The sequence below is a fragment of the Neocloeon triangulifer genome, unplaced genomic scaffold, assembly GCF_031216515.1.
Source record: "Neocloeon triangulifer isolate White Clay Creek 2 clone unplaced genomic scaffold, ASM3121651v1 ptg000011l, whole genome shotgun sequence".
Taxonomy (NCBI): domain Eukaryota; kingdom Metazoa; phylum Arthropoda; class Insecta; order Ephemeroptera; family Baetidae; genus Neocloeon; species Neocloeon triangulifer.
In genome coordinates this window covers 543,468-554,067 of record NW_026775553.1, presented here as the reverse complement: position 1 = coordinate 554,067, position 10,600 = coordinate 543,468, and the positions used below count along the sequence as shown (strand labels likewise).

Sequence of the window (10,600 nt, the reverse complement as noted above, 5' to 3'; positions counted from 1 at the left end):
AATTTTTTTTAAAATAGGTGATTAAATTTAGAACAGGACAAATTTAAAAAAAAAATCCAAATGAAGTAAAAAATTTCAGTTCAATCTCAGCGGTTTTCATATAGGAAATGAATAAAGCATATTAAATAAGTAGAAATAAACCCTTATAATTATTAATTTATAATTATAGAATCGACTATTTAAATATGATTATAATCAACCTACAATTAAAGTAGTCTATATAATAAGTATAATTATTGTAGTATCATTAATGATCAAAATTAAAAAGGCGAAAGAATCTGTTGTTTTTTGTGTTTCTAAATAACGAGCGAATCAATTAAAGCGTGACGTGGAAGCAGCGATTCGCGTACCTGAGCAAAATCTTCTTCATCTTCCATAGTATAAAATTGGCCTCTTTTTATTTTTAGGCGAAATTCGAGCAAGTGCTTTCATACGCGGTTTGCTGTGTCTCTCTCTCTCTCTCTCGGTAACATCCGCCGCGCCACGGTCTAATTTCGTCGCGTGTACCTTCCCTTGGTGCTTACTTTGTTACTTGTCATCTTGATGAATTCTGCTCCGAGTCCTCTTTTAAATCAACGTCGCGCGCGCCCAACTTTGTAATTAAACTGTTGTGAAATTATAACCTCGGCGCTTTTCTAAAAAAGCCGTTTTACGACAGGAAACGATTTTTCTCAAACACGATAGAAGCAATAAATGTCATGTCGGAAATTTTTAAGCTCAAAAATCGAATTCAGGTTGCAACTCGCACGTCATTGAAATTGGCCCCGCGATAATCTGCGATCAACAGGTCCCAGGCACACACACACTCGCCCCCAGCACATTATTATCGACTAGTCTGGCTTGCATGCATTTTAGCACTGCTTTGATCGCCGCAACGGAAATTTCCAGAAAAATATTAAATCAAATGCTCAATAGATCAAGATTCACCATTCACAATTGAGGTTTAAAAAATGATTTGATGTTCATTGATGTCAATTAATTGAAATTGTAAATCATGTTTCATCAATTAATATATGTAATAATTTATAATCAAACAATAATTTAAGCTATGATTTGATAAAAAATGAATGGAAAAAAAACACCTTTTCAATTGTGTTTGTTAATTATAACATTATTATTTTAATTATATACAATAATATTTAATGAAATATAAGATTAATTAAATAATTTCCAGATTTTTCTTCCTGTGCAAATTTTGGTAATTTTCACTGCAATAGTTGTAGAAGTTAAAAAAATTTCAAAATATTGCAATTTTTGTCATTTGATTTTAATTTGTGTAAATTCCAATAGAACTCTGAGGCAAACTTTAAACCATTTAAAAAATATAACTCTTTTTTAACTCAAGATCAAGATTCTGATGGTTTTAATTGGAAAAGGAAAAAACTTGGAATGCTGTAAAATGAGAGTTATTAATAAACTCTGGCAAATAACCGGTTCCTTTAAAATGAAAGTATTATTTGATAATCCAAACGGTCTAGGAGATTAACAAGAATGATGGCAAAAAGTATTTAAGTTGAAAAATGTTAAAATCTGGGCTGGAAGGAAAGGGGCGATTGTGTCCCTTTCAATTAAGCCACCCACCCTTGGCTTGTGGCGGCGCGGAGCAGCCGAGAGTGGAGCGAAGAGAGAATGAAAAGAGAAGGCGGCGGCGGCGAAGCAAACACGTGGTCCGCGGTGCCCAACGCAGGAGGACTTGTTGGTGTGTTGAGTCAGTTGCGTCGCAGCGCTTGGCGCAGCATTACCATCATGAGTGCCGCGGTCGACCCCGCGCCGCTTCTACTCGCGTGCTCGCTGCTCATCGCCCTCTGCTTCACCCCGCACGTCCGAGGTAAGACCATTTTCATTTCAAAAACATTTTCGCAATTTACACTTGATTTGGAAAAGCACAAATTTACCTAGTTTTCGTTTCGAGGCAATTAATTGCATCTAAAAATATGGCAGCGCCGTCAAAATCTTCTTCTTGGAGTCGACCCAAAATTTTCTCTCATTGCGGGCGGCAAAAAAATTCACTTTCATCTGTGAAACTCGTCGCCGCGCATAATTTGCATCGCGCATACATTTTGTGACTCACGTGATTGGAGGTCAAGGTGAACGCAGTCGACCTTTGCTTGGATGAAAATTCAAAATTCATGGCTCATGAATTACGTGATCGTCTTTTTTGCCGCGGTTCGATGGACGAGACGGCCCGTGGGCTTGACGCCGACCGGCCGCCCAGACTAAATAACAAACCGTTTCGTGGTTCCTCTCACACTTGTTGCGGAAGTACACTTTATTCATTCGAGATCCCAGTCGTACTTTTCACTTAATTGAAACTTTAAACAAGCTGATTTTGAAAACAGAGGGAGAATATCTACAGGAAATTATAAGGTATTTGTTTTTCTATCACTTTATTTAACTGAAAATTAGCTTCAAGTTATTAATTAAATTAAAAAACTTTCCAAATATCTCTTAAATTTTTAAAATTTTTAATCAAATACAATGAAACTTCTCAATTTGAATCAAAAAATTTTGTTTTTGAACTTTTACCTCTCGAACACAATTTTTTCAGGAGTTGCAAAACAATATTTTAAAATCAATGAATAATCTTGGAACGGCAGAAAATTTGAACGCTGATGTAAAATGCCATGGTGCATCTTTTGGCGATCTCGGATTTTTTGTCAGATTTCCTATTTTCAGAAAGAATAATACTATATATTTTAACCATTGACTAGGGTCTATAACCTTTAACCTAGAAATTTAGGAAAATATGACTTGGTTCATGAGCTTCCCACAAAGAAAATAAACAAAAAATCCAAATCAATTCAGCAGCGGTTTTAGCAAATCTTATTTATTTATGTATATTGACAGCGGCCGAATTGAAATTTTACGAATTAATTTCATTCATAATCATAATATCTTGATTTTATTATTTTTTTTTTGCAGAAATCGATATTACTTCAAAGAGCTTAAAAATTAGCCTGATTTTCTTGAGAAGTAGAAAATTATAAAAAAAATCACATTTTTAAATGTGATTTTTTTCTCACAAATTTATACAGTTCCGGTTATCAAAATGATTCTTATTGGCATAAACTATTAGTTTTTGTGGAGGATTTCGCTGCCCTGAGGAAGTTCCATCCTCTCTAATAAAAAAGAAAATCAGTTTATAAAAATTGACTGTATGAAAAGCAAAAATCAATGTTAAATGCGAGTGCAAGATTTCATCTTTTAACCATAAATTTTCATTATAATTTAATTACTTAACGTTAAAATAAATCAGTTCAAATGATCCCTCATTACCTGCTTGATCCTTTGAAACTTAAAAAAGCTTCTTTTGGGTTGCAGATATAAAGTGGCACTGATTTTATTGAATAAACAAACAATGAGATAGTCATGAAGTTGATCTAGTCCTTGAACTTGGCACATAACCATGAGAACAACCCTGGAATCGTGGTTGTTAGATTCTTCAAATGCAATCTATTGCCCACGCAATCGGCATTATTTTTCACCAGTGACGTCGGCTAAACCATAATTTTTTCCATTGGACGAGGGCAAATTAGACAATGGAATAGTTCGACGCAGAACCAAAACTGCACATTAAATTTTTACTGCCGAATTATTGCTGAAACTCTCTGCACGAGTCGAGAGCAAGTTTGCTTTTTTGAATTTATGTACGCGTCGGCTACTTTTTTTTTCAATTTAAAAAAAAAAATGTGTGTCCATCTGGCCGCGGCGCGCGAGGACTTTGACTCTAGCGAGAGGAGAAAAACGCGATGATCGCCGGCCGGGTCTGGTCAGCTGCGCGCAGGAGGCGGCGATTCCCTATAAATTTGTTTGCCGCCGCCGCCGCCGCAGCAATATTTTATGACCCTTGGTGCTCAACAGGTTTTCAACAATTGTAATTACACAATGGTCTACACGCGAAACTATTTATTACTACACAGAATCGCGGACGCGCCGATTAACCGCTTCGAAAAAATAATAAGTAACAAATATATAAAATATATGTACTCGTCGCTGCTGCCAATTCCAGTTTCATGATAGATAATCGCGCCAACGCCGCCGCCGCGTGCTGCACATGTACGGATAGTTTTTTGCGCCGGCCACGTGTAGCATTGTGTCTCGGGCTAAAAGTGCGCCCCACATTTGGCAGTTAAAACTTTTATTGCAAAGGGGTTTTGCTCAAAGTCGTAAAGTTACCCTTGCCGAATTATTTCAAACACAAATTGATGTTCGCAGAATCTATTCAGAGAAAAGAAGATTAGATTTAGCAGGGAATTATTTTTATTTATTTTTTCTCCTTCCACGAACTTCTCATTATTGTTGTCTGGAATCTGGCGGAACAATTTTGGATTTAAATTAGGCATTGGAAATCAAAGAACTTCAATAATCAATTAAAAATGTTTAATTACGCTTCAGATTTGTAGTTTTCATGGAAAAATACCAATTTTTTTTCTTATTATTATTAATTTCACGATTTATGGTTAATTTTTGGTGTTTAATTTGCAATTCATTTACTGCTTCAGTGTAGAAAAATACAAAATTTAAATCAACCGGCAAAATTTTTGAATTAAGCAGATAAAATGGCATAAAAATGTGATCTTGAAAAATAAATATTTACAAAAGAAAATCGAGCTAAGCCTACTTTGAGTCTTATATAGAGAGATTTTATTTGAAAAAGTCGCAGCTCGCACGAGACGCGTAAATACGATTCATGAACTCGATGCCGGCCGCGGACATAAATCAAGAGGCGGCTGCGCTGAAAAAGCTTCTCTTACTTTGTCGTACTGCGAAATTTTTTTCGTCGTCCGGGTATTTCGAGAAGTTAAGCGTTTGGCAAATTATAAATAAATATCGTTTTTTTTTTGCTGAATAAAAATGTACGCAATAGAAAAGAATGCGCGCGCGCGCAAGTGGTTTTCTAGTTATTCGTGCAACAAACTCGGACGCGGCGCAAAAACAAGGCGAATCTGAAGGCGCCGCCCGCTCGCCTCCTTTTTGCGCCGAAAATTCTTAGAAAGTGGTATTTTAACACGCATAGTAAAAAATTAAAGCCCTTCTCGCTGCTTTTTGCCCACATCCTGCTTATTTGCATCGCGCGCGCGGAATCAAAAGAAAAAAAAGCTCCAATCGATGAGTAATCTGGCGATTTCGCAGAATGGAATGGCGGATGTTTCAATCGGACAAAGCCAAAGGTTGCTTCAACTCTGACCTCGGCGCTGCCTGCACGATCAATCGCTGATTGTTCAATATAATATTATAATAAGCACCTGCAGGAGATGCTTTTCTCAGTCGCACTTTTTCAAGCACAAAACGCGTCTCTCGGCGTTGGAATTTCACGTCTTTCTCTCTCGTCGCCGCGGCCACATCGAGCTTTTCTCTTCCAACGAGCTTTTCGACGAGAAAATTCAAGTATTGTGTGTCAGCGGCCTCTTGTTGGTGAGGTGAAAAAAACCCCAATCAAATCAGAGCATTTTACAATAATTTAAACTGACTCAACGAATGATTGCAAATCGAAGCAAATTCAATTGCAGTTTACAGATTATAAAATCAGATTTTTGAATTATGAATTATAAAATTAATTTGAAACGATTTAAGTATCTGTGACTTTTTAATCAAGGTGGCAGAACTCAAAACAACCCCTTATTTTACTCTGAACTCAGAGAGTTGATTTGTAATGATTCCGAATTTACATATTTTACGTATTGAAAGGAAAATCGATCAATTCGCCAAAAAGAAATTGATTTAGAATATTGTAAAAAAAATTAACTGTGCAACAAATTATGATTCCAGAATCGTTGTAAATTTTAACGGAAAGAAAAGCCCCAATTCTTTGCTTGCAATTATAAAGTTTAATTTTGCTTCATTTGAACATTGTGCGATACGAAATGCAGATAATTGCTGCTCCTTAATTATATGATGCCTGCTTTGAAGACAATCACGGTGGTGGGGCGAAAAGTTCAGCCACGTGTGATTTTATTTGCGCGCGTTCTTTTAATGGCCCCTTGGATGAGAAATTTGGCCGAAATATATCAGCTCAACAATATCACGTTGCCATAAAAGTCGAGGCAGCCAAAAAATAAAAAATGAAGCGATCGGATCTGCGGCCGAAAATTGGCGCGACACGGGCCATCTCTAATCTTGACCCGCAGCGGCAGTTGCACCAGCAATTGTCGACCTGTTTTTGCCTCTGAGCGTGTTCTTGTGGAATTGAGCCGCAAGCAACACCCAAACACACACACACAATCTTCATTCAGCATTACTTTTTTTGGGCCTTTTAAAAAGGCCGAATCGGCTCCTGTTTCACACTCGCCTGTGGGAAAATAAATTATTATAATATTGCCCCGCGATCGTCAGGTTTTCTTCTAGACTCAATTGCGGTGGCACGCAATCAGCCAAACAGCTTCTTCGTCGTTTTTGAAATAAATCTGCTAAGAATAGTTCGCTAATTTACAAATATTCTACTAATTTTTTATTTTTTTTTTAAAACTATGAACAACTTTGAATAAAAATTTGAAAGGTTTAGGGAAGATCAAATAATATGATCAAATATTTTAAGATTTTGTTTGAAAATAAAATTTGATTGCATACTTTACAGGGACAACGAAATACATATTTTGCACGCTTGTCTAAAGAAATTAGAATTGAGGAAGTTAAAAAAAAATATATATTTGAAGGGTTAATTTTAAGGGCTCCAATTTTCGTCAAAGTTTTTAATTTTTGAACCAGTAAAATAATTACCATGGCCAATTCAGCAAACCCCTTAATTCCGTGTCTGAACAGGCCTATCAAGATGGTCAATGTGTCCATAAAAATCGTTTCTATCGTTTTTGAAAAAACAATTAGAACTATTGAAAACCAGGAAGACCAAAAAGTCCAAGATGGCGTCCTCTCAGAATTTAGTTTTCCCGCTTTTGCATGCAGACGGACTGACATAGAAGTGATAACTCAGGGATCAATTTGAAGCACGCGCTAAATCTGACGAAACTTTTGAATGCCTTCTTTAATCAAATAGCATCGTGGGCTTAACTTTTTTCTAATAAAAATCAGTACATAAAATTTTTAATTTTATTATTATCACATCAAATAAAATATATTTTTATAGTAAAAACTTCATTTCTTTCTTAAATTTTTATGTTCATTATATCAAAGTCGCGATATTGCAAAGCAAAACAATCAGAGCGAGGGCAATGTCGTCGCAACCCGCGAGAGCACGAATTCCGCCGATGAAATCAGGCTGAACAAAAAGGAGATAAGCGCGCATTTAATTCTGCACGCCCCGCACACGCCAATAAATAAATTGGCGGTGGCGGCTCCAGAAAAACCACACCTACGCTAACCCTTCCGGTTGGGCTGCAGACAGAATTTTATATTTCTGCGGGGCAAATAGTTCCAGCGACACACCTTGTTCATCACAAACGAAGAGCAAATTCAGTTCTTCTCCTTAATAATTTCCTTCTCCGCTTTTTCGGAGCTGGAATTTTTTCAGGCCACAAAGTTTTCCTCTTCAAACTCGTAAATTAATGCAATTTTTATCTTTGAATTGAGCGCGCTTCACATTTTATTTCTCTGATTTGAACATTATATTTTCTCCGTATTCAATGATTGCATCAACGAAGCTATGTTTTTGTTTCAGAATTAATTAAATTCCTTCATTTCAAGGTGCGAATTCTACTTTTTAGTTTTTTTACAAACAAATAATTTTGGAAATTAAATATTTTGAAATAAATCGTCTTATGATTTATAGATCAGTTAAATTTTGCTGAAATAAGATTGCACATTGATATCAAAAGTTCAAATGTTGAAACAGTGAATTTCGTTTCTAGAAAATATTTGATATTAAATTTCAAATGATTGCTTATTTTCCTATTTCTATTCCCAACGGTGTACCTTGAAAAGTTTTGATTGCAACAAAATAATACAATTCTTGACTTCTAGGGTTTTGTATCTACCACAATATTAAATAGCATGATGTAATAAAAGGGGCCTTTCTTTAATTTAGTGCCTGTGAAAGGGCTCGGCTTTATTTGAATTTTATTCTAATGCCTTTTTTTTAATCCGTCCGATTGACTCATAAAAATACCAAACGCAACCATTCAACGCACGTCCTCAATTAATACAAACCATCTGATTATACCGCGCGCGAATGGGAAGAAAAAGAAAGAAATACATTTAGGATTGCACGTGTAATTTACGGCCTGCGACGAGATGGAATGGAGAGGCTGACGGGCATACTTAGACGCGTTTGTTTCCCCATTAGTGGTGGCATTAAAAATGGAAATTATGATTAATTGTAATGGCGTTCGTTTTAATTGCATGCCCGGTTCAAGGGCATCTTTTTTGGTAATCAACTTATTTCCTTGATTTCTTTTTAATACTTTAAATTAAAGTATCTTTGAAATTTCTAACAAATTATATTAATTGCACTAAAGGACTTTTTCATTACAAGTCTCTTAGGAATCAATTTAAAAATAAAAATACTTTTGTTGTAACGAAAAATTCGCTGTGCATTTTGGTCAGTAAAAAAAAATTGGCGATTTTCTGTGGTAAAATAAAATTGCAATTTCGCGGTTTCGAAATTGAACGCCTCAGTTTGATAGAAATAGACTTTGTTTGCGACGGGGCGATGTGCCTTCGCACCTCTCCAGCAGCACGTCCACCGCGCACGGCTCGGACGTTCAACTTTTGCATAAATACTCTCTCTAGTAGAAAAAGAGAGGCAACAAAAAATCTCCGCCGAGGATAGATTATCTTGGCCGAGCACGCCTTGAGTGATGCCTTTACCAATAAACACACACACGCAGAGATGCAAATACACACACGGCTGGCCAAAGCCTACCCCAACACACAGCATTTTTCATTAGCGCGCGATAATTCAGGCACGTTTGCCTGCGCCTCTGACTATTCACCAGCTTTCAAAAACATAGTCTGGAATATACTAGATATACATATATACCCATAATTTTAATTTGCATTGGAAATTTGAAGAAAAATTAAGGCCCAAGAAAGAATAAAAGACAATATTATTTCCTGGATCTCAGAAACGGACTTTGGCGATTTTTATTGCTCTTTATTCTGAAAAATCGCATGATTTTGAGTTTATCTTGTGAAAACACGATGTGAATCCAAAATTTTGCAAAAAGTAATCGGCTGAGTCGAGATCCATCAGTTTTCACAAACAACTTGATCTTTCGGTCACTGGTGGCGCTGAGAACGCTGATTTTGTCGTAGTCAAGGAGGTCGTAGTGCTGTGCGATCGCAGCGCCACCAATGACCAATAGCTGAAGATTAATGTAAAATAATAATAATAATTTTAGTTATCTTGCAATTGTGAACGGTTCGTAATGTTCACATCGTCTTTTCGTGCGATGTTTTTGGACTAAAGAAAATCACCGGATTTGGTCTTTTGATAAAATTTTTCAAAAAATATTAAAAATCCATAAAAAGATCCGCGGTTAAGGGAGTGCGAGAGACTTGAAAAGTGCATAATCACATTAATTCTCTCGCACTCACTTAATAAGCGCGGATCTTTTTATGGCTCATAATTAGAGGGGAGGTGATTTTTTTCTTTTTTCAAGATTAAAAATCCTTTATTCTTGCTCTTCTCAATAAGTGGAAATTATTGGCAGTGAAAAAAAACCTGTAGATTTTTACTAACCAAAAGAAAAATATTAACGCACCTTTTACATGGGATTGAAATCATTTTCCATTAATTTGATTCTTCTATAAACCAGAGAAATAAATAAAATGTGTGAAATTTAATTTAATAAGAAAAAATCTACGGTAGTAAATTAAAGTACCTTTAATTGAAGTCGAAAGAAGCTTGGCACGGAGATGAGCACAATGTCCGCGCCGCGCGATCTCGGCCCAACCTGAGGTAGCTGAAGGTATGCGCGCGGCGCGGTGACTCACGATTCGATTATGCAATGACTGTGCAGTTAGTTTTCTTTCTTTCTCTCTCTCTATCATCATCAACACCAGTAGCAAGCAACTTTAATAGTCTACATGTGCCGTGTGGAGCTGCGCGGCTCTGCGGAGCACAAAAAGGAGCATAAAAAAGAAGCGACGAGCTTTGCAGCTTTTGCGCGCGCCAAATAAGAAAAGCAGCCGAGAGAGTCGAGGACAAGTCGAGGAGTTCTTGGTGGCCGGTGTGGCGTGAAGCGACTCTCATCATCATTATCGCGTTTGATGGACACAGTGGCGAGGCGCGAGGAATTTCAACCCAATCACTCCACCTGCCCAAACAAAATCAATCAAATCCACCCATTTTTTGCACAAACAAAGAAAAAAGATCAACAGTTGATTAGTGTCTAGTAAAAAAAAAACGGCCTGATTATAATTTTGATGAAAGTTTTCTTAAAATGAGCACAAATTGAAATCATTGGAAGAACTCAATTTTTGGAAATCGCCATTTTTCTTATCGGAATTTTCTTAAATAACATTTTTCTAAAAGCTGACCTGCAAAAAATTAATACAATTGTTTGAAGTTAGCAAAATATTAACAGTTCTTCCTCATTGTGAAATTAAATAATATATAAGAATATTGTGGCAAATATGTTTTCCTTTTTTTAGCATTGTGAATTGCTCGGAGACTATTGAAGTATAAAATCAGGAAAAGGATTGG

At 36.3% G+C, this 10,600-nt stretch overlaps 1 protein-coding gene across 2 annotated transcripts in view; it reads left to right on the top strand.

Annotated features, from left to right (window-relative positions):
* Positions 1-1,677: 1,677 nt before the first annotated feature.
* LOC132196146 (follistatin) overlaps positions 1,678-10,600 on the top strand; it is a 45,837-nt gene continuing 36,914 nt past the window's right edge. For both annotated transcript variants that reach the window (XM_059618614.1, XM_059618613.1), the window contains exon 1: positions 1,678-1,828. In XM_059618614.1, coding sequence (XP_059474597.1) covers positions 1,747-1,828 — 82 coding nt within the window. In that variant the 5' untranslated portion in view covers positions 1,678-1,746. The remainder of the gene's footprint in view (positions 1,829-10,600) is intronic.